At 38.7% G+C, this 17,857-nt stretch overlaps 1 protein-coding gene across 4 annotated transcripts in view; it reads right to left on the reverse strand.

Annotated features, from left to right (window-relative positions):
• Positions 1–1,019: 1,019 nt before the first annotated feature.
• ABHD2 (abhydrolase domain containing 2, acylglycerol lipase) overlaps positions 1,020–17,857 on the reverse strand; it is a 210,508-nt gene continuing 193,670 nt past the window's right edge. For 2 of the 4 annotated variants that reach the window (XM_069222708.1, XM_069222705.1), the window contains one exon: positions 9,234–9,569. In XM_069222708.1, coding sequence (XP_069078809.1) covers positions 9,373–9,569 — 197 coding nt within the window. In that variant the 3' untranslated portion in view covers positions 9,234–9,372. Of the gene's footprint in view, positions 9,570–10,119; positions 13,718–17,857 lie in introns of those variants that run through there. The other 2 variants (XM_069222706.1, XM_069222707.1) reach the window with 2 other exon arrangements.

Below are 17,857 nucleotides of genomic sequence, written 5' to 3' on the forward strand. Positions count from 1 at the left end.
CTCACATCTCACTGGCTGAAGTTCGGGTTGCTTTAAATGAGGTGGATGTGTGCTACTAAACAAACATTGTTGATGCCTAAGGCTATTTCAACAATTAGATTACTGCTATTTAAGATTACTAGTGATTCCCAGCCTGACTGGAAATGATTAAAGCATGCACATTTATTAAAAATCCAGTGCTGGAGAAGTCATGCATCTAAGCATGTGCTTTAATGTGCATTCTTACAGCTGGAATGAGGTGCCATGCGCCAGACAAGCATATCCTTTATAGTTCCAAGTTCCTGCCCCCAAATTAAATTCTGGGCAAGGGAGGCAGCATATGTTTGCTGAAAATCATTCCAATAGTTACCAGCGCTGGTAATCACAGGCTTTCAAACATTGTGGACCTAACCTATCACTGTGCCGTCCATTTGAATTTCTCTTGCATTTCCACAGGGAAATACCAGGGTCAGAATTAACAATTCAGCTCCGCATCTCCTTGTAAAATAACTGGGATCAAAAGCTAAATACATAAGAATGGTAAACAAACAGCTGGATGGGAATTAACACGTCCTTTTGCACATGTTTTCCCAGATTCTTGGGGGTTTAACGCAGATATTCACCATCTGCTCTGAGCAGGTGGTAAACATTCATGGGAGGTTGGTGGAGTAGGGCGGGTGTCAGAATAGGTGTCAGAGAGTGTATACTCTCCAGAGGAGCACAGGCTGTTTCCACAGAAGTACCTGAGTGGGCAGGCTGGGTATGGCTGTACCTCTGTACTGGAGATACTGCCCAGGTTTTCCTGAGTGAAGACCTGCACCAGGTAAAAACAACTGTTTTTTTTTTTTACCTGGAAAGTTTGGGCAAGAAAAAAACAAAAAAACAGACCACTAAGAGCTGCTGATAGCTTTATCCCCTGTGAGGCTACTGCTCTGGGCAACAAATAAGGGAGATCCATGGTTCAGAGAGAGAGGAAGATCCTGGTGTAAAGGGGTATTTAGGCAAATGTGACACATTCACACCAAAAAAACACAACAAAACACTTTTCAAATGAATTTAATGGAATGCATAAATCACACCCCACAATGACTGAAATAATGTTATCATTTTATTCTTTAAAGAAATTCAATCCAATTGAATCAGAGTTAACAAAATTATAATTATTTTTTTGTTTGTGGTCATCAGAACACCACAACATATACAAAACAACGAAAATCAAATGCATACAACACTTTAACAAGAAAACATAAGCATATCTAGAAAAATTGCATTGCTAGTTGCAAATCTCATTCTCCAGATCTGCCAGGTCCTATGGATTGCTCCGATAAAAACTGGCACTGTTAGAGGTCTCAGAACACAGCATACCTTTTCAGGGCAACATTTAAATTAGAACCAGGAATGTGGATTGGAAAACAATGTTAATCCCTAAAGAAGTTAAACTGACAATGTGCCCAACTGTGCCACTGAAAGACGCACCACTGAGGCTCAATGCATGTATGTCTTCAAACAAGGCTAACACACAGACCTCTAACTCAATGTCTTAAGGCAGCTGCAGTGAAAGAAATCTGATAGTAGACATATATATTACCATTTTCTTGCTCTCTTTGCAGCTGCAAATCTGCAAACACTATCGTTCATAAAGGAATTGTTTCATAGCGGTCATGGAAAATTCAGTTATAGAGAAATAAAATTATCTCAAAAGGAAATGATAAAACTGAATGGAAAATACAAGATATATTTCAAAGATACATTCAATAGCTTGGGATCTATTGGGTTACAAAAACAGATCCACGCTGTGTTTTACCAACATCACAACATTCCAACAAACACACTTAGCACCTGGACAGAAGGTAGTTCTGTGTATTTATGGCTTAGTAATTCACAACACCCCAGTTTTGATAGAGAAAATATGTTGTCATGATTATCTAATAACCGTGCATGAAGTAAAATCCTGGCCCATTAAAGTGTGTGGCTATACAGCAGAGGTATACCACAGTTAATATTTGACCAGCAACTAGAAGTAAAGTCAGGTGAGATAAACACATTTTAAGGGGCTAGGATTCTACTGCAACTCGTCAAACCTCAAAGCCATGCCCAGGCACACAGCACAATTTACTGTGTGAAGAAATCAAATTTCTTCAGTCAGACAGCTTAAATAAGGGAAGGATTACCTATGGTCCAAAAAACAGTAAAAAAAATGATAAACATAAGTCACACCGCAATTGTAAAAAGATTTTAGGAGCCATTTTCATTAAAACAACAGTGCTCCTTATGCAGATGGTCATTACATCAAAATGATTTTCGCCACAGGTCCAACCAAATTGAAGTGCATAATGAAAGGGATGCCATTTATAGTATTCTAATATCTGAAGCTACAGCCTTTGTGGCGATGGGGTTTAAATTGCTAGCAAAAAAGATTGATTACTGGGCTCATGTTTTTTTTTCCTTTTTCTCAATCTCACCAGAGTGAAACCATGAAGTATTCATCAACATTAAAAAAAAACTATTCATTGTTTTTAATAGAATTATTTGTCCCTGGTCTCACCATAAACGTGTGCAACTTCTATACCAAAAAAACAGTGTTTGATCTGAAGTCAGCATGGTGAGGGATCTTGTATGAAGACAACATTTCCTGCTCAGATCTTATATCTATTAGTAATGTACACATTTTCCTGTGGACATTTGAGAGGACTAGATTGAATTTATTGATATTGAAAAATGAGAGAGAATGTAAAGGCCTTCTGCTTCCAAACAAAAAATGTGTCTGTATAAAGTAGTGTACAACTGCTACCTGGCTTGCAGGGGTGAGGTAAACTGGCAGTAAGGTTAGCATTTAATCAAACTTATGCCACAAGCAGAAATAAAAAAGAGAAGAATTGTATAGGATTAGCATCTGCTTGGGTAGTGGTATCTGATCCAAAGGTCTTGCAAATTTAGAGGTCCTAGGCAATGACTTTTTACAGAGTAGTACTCATTACATATGGACAGTTAGTGAAAAATCCCTATGGAGTTATACTGCCACTCTATTCTTTTAGGTTGATTTTGTAGTAGACTTCTCTACACTATGCCTCACTTGCTGAAACACCTGATTTCCTTCCTGTGGGGTCATAACTGGATAACAGTACAAACGGTCTTAGTTAATGTAACCGTCTATGCGTTGGTTTGTAAAGAAGTAAAATGACTGCTTCAAAGGAAAGGCCCAGGCAATTTGCTATATTAGTACCAAATTGAGTTATGTTACACAGAAAGATTCTTCAATAACTGTAATTAGGGTAGGCTAAAACAAAGGAAACTGACGTGTGGCACATAAAATCACGCCTTGACAAATCTGCTTGAAGACAAGTGATGTGATAAACTCTACTCAAAAGAAAAATAGCATTGTCTCAATAAGCACACAAAGCATTGGAAAACAATACCACTACCCTCAGAATGTACTTAAGATTTGTATAAATTGCACTAATAACTCATTTGGCGGTAGGGTCAGGTTGAAAAACGTTAAAGGCAAACTGATTTCTCGCGTCTGCCATTTAAGGATAGAGCTATTGTATGGTGGCAATATATGTGGCATGAAATAAAGCCACAAGCTAGCATTATTTCATGCCACTTATATTGCTATCTGCAAGAATGGGTGATTAAGAAAAAGGTACATAATTGTAAAAAAAGAAAATTACAAAAAAAAAAACTATAAACTGCCACCAGGTTTTAGGACTGTTAAAGAGTTTCATCACAGAAATGTGCTTTAAACTCTTATTATGAGTGTCTTGTTGTGTCCCATTTATAGATAGGTTACAGAGAAAAGATGCGTAAAAAATAGCAGTATCAATTACCTTTACATAGGCATTTATAATAATAAGCTGCTAATGGCAAAGTAAAGAAACACATTCCTGCGAATAAATTTGCACCCTGACCACTCAGTAGATATTCCATTAAAATGGGTGCACACTAAATCAGTTAGTGACTGGCTATCCATCACAGGGACAGGCTTTTCCATTTATGTGTATGGAGTACTTGTAGACTGCACAAGAGCTGTGCTGAGATCTCTAAATGCCAGAACAATGTCACCATTTGTATACCTTTTATTAGCCTGCATATTAACAAAACTAGTTTTATGTTGCATGCCTCAATATGTCATCTATTCTGAAACAATGTAAGTGAATGACTAACATCCAAATTCATTTTTAATATTACAGTAGGGATCATAAGATATCTTAAATCCCTATAACGTCAATACTTATGCTTTCAAAAACTTGGGTTACAAAGGCAATGCTGCTGCTTAAAGTCCACTTGAAAGTAGTACCACAACATGCCAATATTAGTTCTAAGGTTATTCTTTGGGTCTCACACAGGTATGTAAGACATAATGCCACTTCAATATAAATATCACAGATGAACAACTGTGCCTTAAACTTGGCATTTGGACTCCACCTACAAAACCAGTTTCTATGTGTGCCTAGAATGAAAGATACAGAGGTGACAGTGAGTTATGCATTTTGCAATGAATGCTTAAGATTCACAAATGTAATAGCTTGTTGTGCACAAGCATTCTCAAGTGGTTGCAAAACGACATGACATTTGGGAGAACCTTTCTCGTCTTGAACCTTTGACAAAAATAAAGAAATAAACAGTGGGACAATGGGTAGGGAGATGTAGTGCTAGGGTTTTAAGAGGAGTCAATATACTTCTGTATCTTCACATACTTAATTGCTTAATAAATTGCTTACTGAATTCTGATGAGACTAGCCTGCCACAGGTGTAACCAAAAAATTGAAAGCAGGCGGGGGAACAGAGTGGATTGTTGGCATATTCATGAAAAGTGTGGATGACAACCTATTTATAGTATTCAAACAAATTTGTGTTCAATCATTTTCCACAGCACCACATACTGAATAAATGGCACCAATGAACTGATCGAGCAAACGTGCTATAAGAAGGCAGAAGCAACAGACAACAATTCAATCAATGGGAGTTCATGGCATTAAATGCCACTTGTGTCGAACTAAATGTGAGTTTGCCTAATTTATTCTCACAGATGTTTAAGGGCAGCAACTGCCAATTCACTCATAACTACAGTTTATGGGCACATGGCAATTTGGAAGAGAACATCAAAATGCAAGCCAAAGCAATATGCATAAATTAGAAAACCATCTTTCCCAGATTGTGCTTTATGCTTGATATAGTAATTCTTTGGTGCCGTGACATATTAGCTGTAGATAGGTTAGGTCCACAGAAAAGATTAAAAAAGGGAGCTTGGCAGAAAAGAAATGGCAGATATCTAACATTTCACCTTTTTGTAAAAGATCTAGAAATTACTTAGAAGAATGCTCTGATATCTTGTAACAACATCTCTGTTGTCAAAGTTTGAGAAAATCTAAACATACTTATCAAAAAATCTTCTTGCTGCAGTGTGTTAAGTGCCTGCAAATCTAGGAAAGTGCACAGCCAAATGATGGAAACAGTGCACTGCCTGTAAATCAGATAAATAAATAATTCACCTATATATTGGAAATCTTATCAATTGTGGATACAATTTTAAGTGTAATGTGACTAAAATGAAAATACATACAAGACCAAAGCGGTTCCCACTAGATCTGTATTGTAAAGAACTTTATGTGCTCAGCAAAAACTCAATATAGCACACCCAACCACTAAATCTGCCACCAATGTCTTGTTAAAGCTTTTCCAGTTTGAATCTTCAAATTAATTTGTGTCTTCTGGCCAATGTGTTTCTCTTAAAATGTGATTATGTTCTGTAAGTAATGGGATTTAAAAAATATACACCTTGCACCCAAGCAGTTAATTTTCTTATTACCTTACAAAAATACTTTGTCTTACATATACTGATCCTAAAGACTGAAACCACCAACTGGCAAAGTATTCATAAACTCTACCAGCAGCTATCCTTGAAACTGAAGCATTCAATTTAATATAATTTACTATAACTTAACTGTATATTTGCCTCAGTGGGCTCAGAACCACAATGGTGCATGCCAGAAGTGCTATCCCAGAGTCCTGAATGAAGGGGCAGACAATCCACCCACACAAGGCTAGTTTTTCTTAGAAATAAATGTGGCGTAACATGTTGTTGGAGGAATACATAACTGGAACTTAACCATAAAGCTACATTATGTTTACCAACCCATTAGGAATAAGCTAATAGTAATATTCTTATTTGAATCTACAAAAGACGGGAGCACTCAAGACAAATTTACAAATGTAAAATTGATATGAACTGCTTCCCCTAGGTATGAGAAACACAGGGAATGCACATGGGTATCTCAATTTCGAAATGTCAGTGTGCATTATTTTGTCTCTATATTTGGGGTTTGAAACATTGCTTACTACTTAAAGTCATGGACAATTGTTTCCCAATTTTAACCAGTAAAAAGCTGGCATGATAACAGATGTATTCTTACCCTTCTCACATTTGCTGCTGAACAGCAGCAGATAAAATATTAAATCTTATTCAAAATATACACCAGACTGTTAACGGGAGACTGTCTGGAGAATATTGCAGAAAAGGAAGGTAATAATTATATTTACAGGTTTAGGAGAATGTGCTCTATTCAATATGTGTTCCCCTAGCCAGAGTACAACAAAAAAATCTAAAATTCTAATTTTAAATGACAATAGAAGGATTAAAAAAAGATTATGGAGGAAAAAAGCAGAAATCTAAAAATGTACAAACATTGGGAAGTGGATGTTGCCAACTTAAGTGAAAATCTAAACTGAAAGTGCCTGGCATTTTAAAAGTAAAGAACAAAATGCTTATGCTCATTTACTTGGTAGCTTAGTGTATGTCTACAGCATCAAAAAAGCCAAAAAGCATACTCACATACAGATTTGTATAGATATTCTTTTTATCCAATAAGAAATTATGACCCCACAAATGAAAACCAATAAAAAGTGCAAACAAAATTGGAGCTAAATGTGCATGCTTCAAATTTCACTATGCATCACCTAAAATTGATCAGAAGTTTAAAGTTTCTGTGTCCATTACCACAAATGTGACTCTAGGTACAGTAGAACAAAAAGTAACATGCACGGAGAAGCGAAAGTAAAATGATAAAGGAGAGACATATGAAACAGTGCTTGTTTGCAGCCAGGAAAATGTAATGGGCATGTCAGCGCACGGTAAGCAGTGTTCTTTGTAAAAGTGCTCACTCTGAAGGCCAATATTTGCATTACTGCTCAATGTTAATCCACACAACTACTTGAAAATTATACAGAATTTGGTGGGGTACTTTCCAATTGTTTTATGCAGGGATGTATTGACTATGATGTATGTAAGAATAGATGAAAGCACACACACACACACACACACACACACAAACATACATGGCAGACACTATGAAAACCCAACCTATCAATTTGGTTCAAATTCAGGAATGTAAATGCTGGACAAGATGAAGGTGTAAAAAGAATATCAACGGGAATCTCCAGCCCCACACTTTTTTGATATTAGCCTTGGTTACTAAAATTCTTTATGTACGTTCCTGGTCATCTTGGCCAGTAGGAGTTTCTGGCTTTGACACATCACGTAAAAAGATGTCTCTATAGGAAGTAAAGTGTCCAAGTTAAAGTGAGCCCTCCAAAATTTTGCAGCCCAGAACATGCACCTATGGGATTTTGTGAACTGTTGGGCGACATTTTAAATGTAAAATTCAAACTAGGGCAGTTGTCCTCATGTACGATTACAATTTTAATTAAATGGGCGTCTGGAACTCTTTTGCTCAAAAAAGTAAATCAGATGTTACTAAAGAACACAAGTGCATGTCGTTTACATACGCTGCTGTTAATTATAAACAAGCCAAATTTGCGGCATAAGGCAAGACGGAAGGAGATCATCACACCTGCTATGGTAAAAACCTACCAGCAGAATGAACGTTAGCTACAATAATTCAATATTGCTTTGCTAAAAATGTTCCTAAATGTTCGCTCATAGGTGGCATAGGCCGTTTTCAATATTAATCATATAAACCAAAAAGCTGAAATCTTAACTTAGGCCAAAACTCAAAGTGCAAATCATAAGAGGAGCGTCAGCGGAATAACTGCTTACAATATTGTAGTACTGCAGGAAAAAAGGCTGGATTATACGTTAAGCAAGTTAAATTTGACCGCCAAGTTATATTCTATTACTATATTAGTGCCACGCTATATCATGGAATTATATTTACAAACTGTTTTACCGTTAGTACCACCTCAAGTGATTGTCAACAACTGTGTAGATACTATTCTTTCTTGTATATAGAGTGGAATATATGGAAGCAACTTTACAACTGAACGGCCAGGCTCGTTCAAAAGCTGTATCAGTGTACTCCACAGGAGCCAGAGAGAGGCTCAAGGTGACAGGTGATAACAAGTGCTAGAATGAACTTCTATATTGCACTTCCATCCAAAGATACTAAACGTTTGGTTTTTCAAATTCTAATCCCTCTTTCCTCAGTCAGAATAGTCAAATTTGTCACTGATCTATTATTATCAGGTAGACCAGAAAACATATGGAAAAGGAAAAAGTATTTACATTAAGTGAAAAAATGAAATCTACCATAACTTGAAGAGAACACATGGGGAACCACTTCTGTGTAGATTCATTTTAAAATACACAGCGCATGAGTACTGTAGTTCTCCAACAACGTTCAAAAACGTGGCTTAAAAAGTGCTACCCTGTAGGAAGAGCTCTGTTCACATATTCCATCATACAACTTACTAAAGTTATTAAAGTGTGGTAACTACCTTCGACAAACATTTCAAAAGACATCACGATAATTAGGTATGCTTTTGCTATAAGGCGCAAAAGGTTTAGTGCAATGGTATAATGAGAATAAACTTTACAGCACAGAACCATTTTACTTCTCTGCAGTTTTATCCATCCAAATGTAACTAAATATGGGTACTATTTTTGATTAATACATTCGAAACTGCTGGTGTCATCGGGAATAGAACTGAATATAGGCTGCTCAAATCTATAAAGCAATGGATTTTGGAAGGAACAGTACATCTGATGTACCCCAGCAACTCCACAGAAACAACCAAGAGGTACATCACGTTACAAGCTGATTACAACTCAGAAAGTGCTCTACTACTTAGTAATATAACTGCACAAAATAGTTCACTTCTACTTTGCTTTGTACGCAATTCAACTATCAAAAGCAACTATAAGTGCTCCGTTGTCAAGAAGACTCTAGCAGCAAGGAGTGCCACTGATTAGAAAGCCTTGCACTTCTAATGTAGTTCACAGTGGAAACATGGCCTCTTCCCTGTACTTCAACTACAGGAAAATTTGGTCAAACCCAGAATGTGAATGCAGAGAACGGCTGAGAGTCAAACAGCAGGCGAAGAAAAACGATCTGTGCCTTGAAAGAAGAACCTGTGGAGTTTTTAGATAGTCTTTGGTCATTCATATTCAGCCTCTGAGGACTCCACATCTGTGCACTGCGATTTGTTTCGTTCCCACTGACAAATGGCATTGGCATACTGCACTATAAGCTTGTCCATCCAGGTTAACGGCTCAGGAAAGAGTACTGCCCCTTCGAAAAATCCAAGGTGGCCACCGTGAAGAGGTAGGACCACCATGACATTATCTTTCTTTTCTGGAAGAAAGTAAAACAAGAAAAAGATTTTAAAGTCTCATCGGTAAATATCAATTGAAAGGTAAGAGAAAAAAGATGGTGGTAAGGATTGAAACAAATTGAGTGTGTCTAGGGAAGTGGGTGCTAAGTACAACCTTCATGCTGCCAAATAAGTAGTCGAAAGGTGCATTTTACAATATCTTGCATCTGGAACAAGTGCTCTACCCAGAGCACTGCCATTATCTCACCACTAAGCAATTTCAACATATAAATAAGCACCTCTTTCTAACATAAATGACCTCCTACTTAAACCCAAACATGCTTACCGATAAGAATGGTCATCAACATCCCTGACTCCATCCCTTCTCCCTCAAAATTAAATTCTACCACCCTCAACTTCAAAAGGGCAATCCTAAACGTTCCTACAGAAGTATAACTGAACCCCCATATGGTGTATTGTCTTGTCACAGAAGGCTCCCTCTGGGTACAGAATTGAACATAACAATTCTTTCCCGCACTCCAGAACGGTGCTGCCCACCGACTTTCTTCTCATTCACATTTTTTTTTTTTTACACTTCACACATGTCCACTTACGATAGAGACACTGGCTCAGTAAATGCCTCTTTGTGTCATGGTATGTTTTAACCGTATCACAGGGCCCTCTTAATAAAGAACTGGGTTAGAGTTTGCTGGTGATATATATATATATATATTTTTCGTTTGCTGTCCTAAAATCCCGTTTAGAACATAGAGAATATCACAGTGCTCCCTCCCACTGCGAGGCTGAGCACACCTGGTGGTAAGCACCTTACCAGGAGAGGGCCCGATGCTGAAGTATGCCACATGATTAGCATGAGGGTGAGAGTTCTATTCGAACACATGTACTATGCCTGGTGAGCACTAAGGAGCAGGGCATAGTGACTGCTTATTTTGGGAGACACCCCCCCACTTTTGGTTTATGTATATTAGTTCAGAGAAACCGAGGCCTTTCCCACATAACTGTTCGCCTCCTCTTCCGTTGGTTTTGGCATTTGTGTACCTCCTCGAGGGGTCAGGCAACTAGCAATATTCTACTCCTTGAAGCAGGGGTTTCTCACCACTATAACTCGTACACTCAGTCCTACTTGCTTGTCCTCCAATTAGGACATTATGTAATGGCACACAAAAAGGAGAGTAGGTATTTGGGTCGTCTCGAGGAAGGAAGGCTAAGGACTAAAGTACTCACTATCTTACCAGCAATTACTTACTAGCAACACACGGCTAAGTCATTTTGCACATTTTTAAGATCAAAAATAACCAACAAAAAAATCATAAATATGTAGAAGTCTCGAGGTGTTTGACTTTAGTCGGTTGATGGGAGAAATTAATGGAAGGGTCTGAGAATCACCTTACATTTCTCCACTCTCCTCTTGTGCCGATAACGGTATTCAAAGAAAGCTCATAGGCTACTCTCCTTCAGCTGTATTCTTAGAGAAGGAGAATTCCACAAGGCACACAAACTAACGATTTACGTTATATCATGAAATTAACTTGCTTTCACCATTTTAAGCATACAGATATTTAGATGGGCAAAAACATTTTTAGGCATGACATGTTCAGAGTCTCTATGCCACAACATCCAAATTACGAAAAACGACCTGATTACCAACAACCTACTATACAACTTAATGGAAAAACAAAGGAAGAGTCCAGAAGACAAATGTACCGTATGGTTTACCAGCAGACAGTGTGCAATTCACTTTCATATCTGCTTTATTTAATTGCAAACAAGCTCTAAAAAGACTTCTGCCACACCAGGTGCGAACACTGTTATTGTGAAAATGAAAAACAAGACATGTTGAAGTATAAAACTGGATGGAATCTTCCAATCTGAGGATACAGGCGAAGGATTCCTTTTAAAAACACAGATCCACTATAAAGTGCCAACAATGCCAGTTCCACCAATCCTTTTGCAACTCACTGAAATTAAGGATGTAATAGGCTTCAGGCAAATAAAAAGTGAAACATAAAAATCATAGCAAGTCACTAAGGAACGGAGTGAGACGGGGAAATTTGTAGAGTGACAAAGGAGCTATGGGAAATCTTTATATCGAACATAAAGATTGCCAAAGTAAAATTGCTCCTTTGTTAGGAGAAACTTGTTCCCCAGATTCTAAAACAGTCTGTGAATGGAGGCGGGTTAAGGTCCAAGTAGTTATTTGTCTCAATAAGAGAGCTCTGGAAGGCAGCCCTACCAAATTGGGAGTCTGCTTTATTGGACTTGGCGAATGTAGAATGCACTACGGCTCATGCAGCTGCCAGAGAAATCATGTGAAGACGTCAAATTGCAGCATTTTCCTCCGGGGAACGAACAGTAAAACCCTTCAAGGTTCTTTCCTATGTGCTTGCAAATAGACAGCCACCTTCAAGTTGCCGCTTAACTGTTTTCCTAGATTAGGCACTTCATTGCTCACAAACAGGCAAATTATTATCCACCTCGATTTTATCTGTTAAATGTATGTAACAAACTAGTTGTCTGGGCTCGAACTCGTATTGCCTCTCCTACTTTGAGGAGAGAGAAAGGTCCACTGGCTTTGATGTCTTCAGATAAATGGAAAACAAACTACTTTTATAAGGAGTGTACTCCTTGTTAGTTTCTCTTTACTGAAAATGTTTAAGGGAGGCCGTAATAGTATATAGCTCTTCAATCCTCCTAACATAAGCAATGGGTAAAACAAAAGCTGTCTACCAAGCCAAGATGTTTCAAGTAGGAATGAATGGAGTCACACAGGACCTGGCGAGGAAAAGCTATACTAAATTTAGATTCCGTGGAACAACCAGTAAAGTTACTGGTGGAACATTAATCTGCAGGTATTTGAAACCCCTAGCTAGATATGCAGTGTGACAAAAGTCCTGGTTTGGTGAATAAAACAGGATTCACAGCAACCAATTATAGTTCCAAAGTCTTTGTATACAAATTCTTCAGTGCAGCAGGACCTGCAAAAAGAAGTATCACCACTACCTCAGCTTTCAGTGAGTCCACTAATCGACAGTGGCACTGTTTGGAAAATACAGTCCTTCAACTCAAGTATGCTGCCTTTCTTGGAGGTTTATTAGCTGCCCAAAGAACACGAACATAAATAACTCCGGAATTACAGAGATAAGGTCACCACTTAACATTCTAGGGATATCGACGTAAAGTATGTAGGCTGAGGAGTATATTCTCCCGCCTGTACTGCGATAGGAGGATCTCTGTGGCAGAGGCCAGGCAAGTCGAAGTACAAAGGATGTCTGGCCCATTTGAGGCAACTATGATCATGTGCTTTTTTTGGTATTTATTCCCTAGTGTGCTGAATTAACTCGACTTCAGGCACAGTTGGCAATAAATGTTTTGCAGCAAACAATATGACATGCTCGGACTCATCAGGGTTTTTGCATTCATACATTTGACCTTTGCACACAAGTTAAAAAAGACCAACTAAAAAACAACTATTCTGATAGTGTAAAAGAATGGTTAATTAAAAGAGTGGAGAAATGGGTCACAGAAAGAGAAAATACAATAGTCTCTAGATGTGCCAGACAGTTGGTACACAGAGTCTTAGCACCTATCTGAACGGAAATAGATCCAGGCTGTACCTGAAAAACACACAAGATCGGCCTCAAAGGCAGTGGTTGGGAGACACTTTTTTTTATTTGGTAAAATTTTCCTGCAGCATGGATCAACTTAGTTAAAGACTCACTTGATTACCTTTACAGACCACTCTTGGTAGAACTTCTCGTCCTCCAGAACCTTTTTTATTTTGTTTTAATTCTTCCCACTTTGGAGAACATATGTAACCTGGGTGGAAGGGGGATTCGAAGCAGCACTTCATTCATATACACTCTATATAGATGACAAAATATGCAACAAGTAGCCACCTTGGCCTAATGATACTCCATGGAGTCCAAGGATTTTCCCGGGGCACGCTGTTCTTCATTCACTTAAAAAACCATTCCATTCCTGATTAACACGGATGCTACATTGGAGACCAAGATGTGCCAGTCACATAGTAGAAAGGATACTGGTAAAGCGCTTCCCTTTCATCCCACTTGTAAACGTTCCACATCTGGCAAGACAGCAAGAAGCAGTACAGGATTTGTTATTCCTTCGCCATTGCACCCATAGCGGTTACTCGATTTAAGTTACTGACCTGTAAGGAAAAATTACCTTTGATTGCAGTTCTCCAACCTTGGTACCTTTTACAAACTCACATGCTTGAATGTTTACCACCATTGCGCTGGTAATCCTCAGTGGTCAATGCAAAATTATTAATGCCCAAACAGACTCAAATAACAGTGAAACAGTCAGGGGTATTGTAGTCAATTCATCTTATTAGATGATCTCAACCCCGGCCAAAGCGGTAAAAGTAATCTGAACTCGAAGGGGTGAGAGATGCTCAGATTTTCACAGCTAGTCAACACACAGCACAGAAGAGGGCTCATTACCAGGGAAGTGGGCAGGTCGCACATGAATCAATGGAAGAAACCAAGATGGAGAACTCGAGACACAGGTAGGTACGTTTATTCTTCGACATTAGATCTTTCAAAGATTCACATATTTACATGATTAACATTATAGAAGTAACAGTATATCACATAAAATGAAAAATCAGTAAGGAGACTTATATTAAACAGGTTGAGCTTGGCCCACTGCATTCTCAAGGGAACGTCTGGAGGACAAGGCAGTAATGTTTTGCAAAGGTGAGTGTTGAAAACCAAGTTGCTTCCTTATGGGCCTGTGATGGGCACACTGGTAAAGACAGCAGCCTTGGTTGCCATACCTTTGGTGGAAGGCGCTCAGACATTGCTTTTGAGTTGTCCGACAGAATGTTTATTGAAAAAATGATGTATGCAGAAATTAAACGGGGCGTGGGAAAGTGATTCATATAGAAATACAATACACTATGCCATGCAGGGTCGACCCCTATGGTAGGACTGCCGTATGATACAAAGAGCTGATTTGGTGTGGTTTGTCCTGTCAATATACAATGTACAACTTTGTTTCAAATCTATGAGCAAAGCCCCTTCAGCCAGAGTCACTGGCATCGTAATTCCAGGGGTTCATCGTAACGATCCTGACTTTCATAATAACCATCCTCGATGATGTGGATCAGACTCGAGCTTCATTACATACTAAATCTTCAGTTGACTTGAATAGTCAGCAGTCAGGGATAAGGGATTGGTCCCTGTCTGCAAGGACGTCCTCAGTCTTCTTCATCTTTTGTATCCAAGATATGGTAGTGGTGGAAAGGGGTAAGCAATTCTGTGATGTAGGTGCCTACCCATACTAAAGCTTTAATAACGGAGTACAGCGCCAGACTCTAGCAATTTTTAAAAAATAAATCTTCAGTAGCATAAAACTGTCATTGCGGCAGATCTCGCCCTCCCCCAACCCCCCCCAAAAAAGGACTCCCAGCCCTCCTCCCCCCAAGACTCTATAGCAATCTTGAGCATTTAAAAAACTCAGCATATGTTTGAAGAGCAACAAGAAAGTAAAAAAACAGAAACCCCAAGAGAAGAGGTGGAGGAAAGCAGGAAAGAAAATGGGGAACGCAAAACAAAAGGGGGAAAGCAAAACCAGGGAAAAGAAGATGAAAAGCAAATGATTTAAAAGGAGAGAAAACGGAGGTAGGAAAGTAGTACAGGAAAAAGAAAAGTGGAGAGAGAAGAGCAACAAGGAAGAGGGAAAGAAAGAAGGAAATAGGAGAAGAAAGAAGGAAATGGGGGCAGTAACAGCAAAGAGAAGAAAATAAAAAATTAATAAAAAAGAAACTCACTGAATTAATGTTCTTCCTTAGAAAACCTGCACCTGGGGGAACGGCTGAGGAAAGCCTGAATTTGCTAGAACTGAAGAGGGATATTGTGGAAGAGGGTACCATAACTAGTACCACGCAGGGTCCTGGGGGTCTTACCAATAACAAACTAAGTATACAAGAAAGGAAAAAACTAACCATCAATTGTCAACAAAAAGGTTCCAGAGACACTTGACTCTGCTGGATTTAAGCTAACCGCCTCAAATTTCGTGACACCACAGGCAGGCAATACAACAAAGGGAGCTCTAGAAACCGACGGTCGGCCACAGGAAGAATCAAAGAGCCATTCAGCTCAAAGTTAGCAACTGCTGCTGAAGGAATACCACTCGAAACCAGAGTTGCATCTCCCAAAAGAGAGATTTCAAAAGTTAGCAGCAAAGAAAGTATTTAAAGACAACACACTGTTCACAATTTTATCACAGTCACCTTGGGGGCAGGCAAATAACTAAAGTTTCCTCTTCCCAATGAAGAATCCATGTGAAAACTCAGAGACATAAAAGGAGTAGAGTAAAAACGAATCAAGTGAACAAAGCATACTCCAACCAGGTTTGAGATCGATTTCCAAAAGGTAAATCAAAGTTCGTTTGTTAGCTTTATTTCGGTAAAAGTAAATACCATAAAAACACACCACAATTCACAGTTTTACAAAGCAACAGGTTGTGTACAAAAAAGTTTCAAATATAAGAGGTTGGGTTACATAAAAAAATATTAAACATAAGGATTTTCATTCTGGAAGTTCAGATCGTATTATAAAATCATATAATAGTGCAAGATTTGGTATGTTAGACATCAGAATTCAAATACAAGCCTAACCGAACATGTCACAAAAAAGGGACATTTCTATTTAAAAATATAAAATATCTAAACATAAAAAATACTTTTAGACAATAAAAGTATATATATTAAACATAAAAATATTTCCCTTTAAAAATTCAAGCCAAATTATAAGATCGTACGTGAATGCAAAATTTTGCATAATAAATATCAAGAATCGGATGCAGACTTAGCCAAAAATATCTAGACATAAAAAATACTTAAAGCAATAAAAGATATTCGGTGCCTACATTGAAATTCACGGATGAGTTCATCAACAGCCACTCCCCACGTCTATAGTTGAGTTTACCTCTATTTTTTTGAGTATGTTCAGTCTACAATGCCAGATGGAATCTAAATATTTTGCCAGACAGCAGGCCACTAGAGCGGATGGGTCGGATTTAAAAATTCTCAGGGCCAGTGGACAGTTCTTAAAACCTATTTTCCTACACAAGGGGATAATCCAACGAACTCTCTGACTATGGTATGCAGGACATTGAAAAAGAACATGGGTTATAGATTCTTCGCTGGCACAACCCATTGGGCACATCTTCGAAGTGCAGCTAGTGTTGGCCCATTTGTGTGTTAAGATGCGCAAAGGGAGAGAGCCTATCCTAAATCTAATATACAATGCACGTGCACGTGGAGAGAGAACTATGTCCATGTATTGCGCGGATTCATAATGGCATTTTATTTGTAAGAAACTGCCCGTCATGGAAGATGGTGAAGCAACAGCCAGTTGTATAAGATGCATATGGAGCCAAAATGCATCCTTTAGTGTCTGTGTTGCATTTTTTGGAATAGATAGCGGATCCTTCCAGTAAGACCCCAAGCCAAGTAGTGTGAAAGTCCCTTCTACGTACGCACACCACTTGATGGCTAGTTTTGTTGGCCATCAGGTTAACTAGCCCACATCTATAGGGAATAAGAGAGTCTAATGACCATAGGCGGATCCAAAACAACAAGGGCCTGAGAGCAGCAATCTGGCAAATGGGAGGCAAATTTAGGTCCATTCGTATGGGAAGCATTGGGGTACTGGAAGGAACTCTTAGCAAAGACCTTAAAAAAAGAGTTTTCCACCTTTGTCAAATTATCTAAATTACAGTGGCCCCACAGTTCGGCTCCGTAGAGGGCTCCCCCCCTTGCTTGTAATTTGTAAATTTTGATTGCGGGTGTCACAACAAAGCTAGGAGATCTAGCTGCAAATCTTACAATACCGCTCGTCCGTTGTTTCAAGCGGAGATTTGCTTTCTGGAGATGAGAATACCATTTGTGCAAATCTTCTAGTTTCAGGCCTAGATATTCGAAACCACCAACTCTTTCCAATGCAGCGCCCTCTAAATAAATGGGGCGCTGCATCCTACCTTTTTTTTTCCCCAAACACCATACGCTTAGTTTTGGATCGGTTGATTACTCAAAGTTCATATTCAATTTGGGCTGATATGCTTGAGCGTGAACCCAACTACCCTCTATATGCTTAGTATTCCTGCTCACTTAAAATGGGCAGCTCATTAATCAACCCTCTCAGATGCCTGAAACAAATCAAATACTTGAAGAGTAACAATGGAGGAAGTGGTGGGAAAGGAACATAGGGGGGGGTGGGGGGGGAAGGGTCGTTAAATCAGAAAGAGCCAAACACTAAATTGATGTTTATACAGGGCCCGC

This window comes from Pleurodeles waltl, chromosome 3_1, assembly GCF_031143425.1.
Source record: "Pleurodeles waltl isolate 20211129_DDA chromosome 3_1, aPleWal1.hap1.20221129, whole genome shotgun sequence".
NCBI lineage: Eukaryota > Metazoa > Chordata > Amphibia > Caudata > Salamandridae > Pleurodeles > Pleurodeles waltl.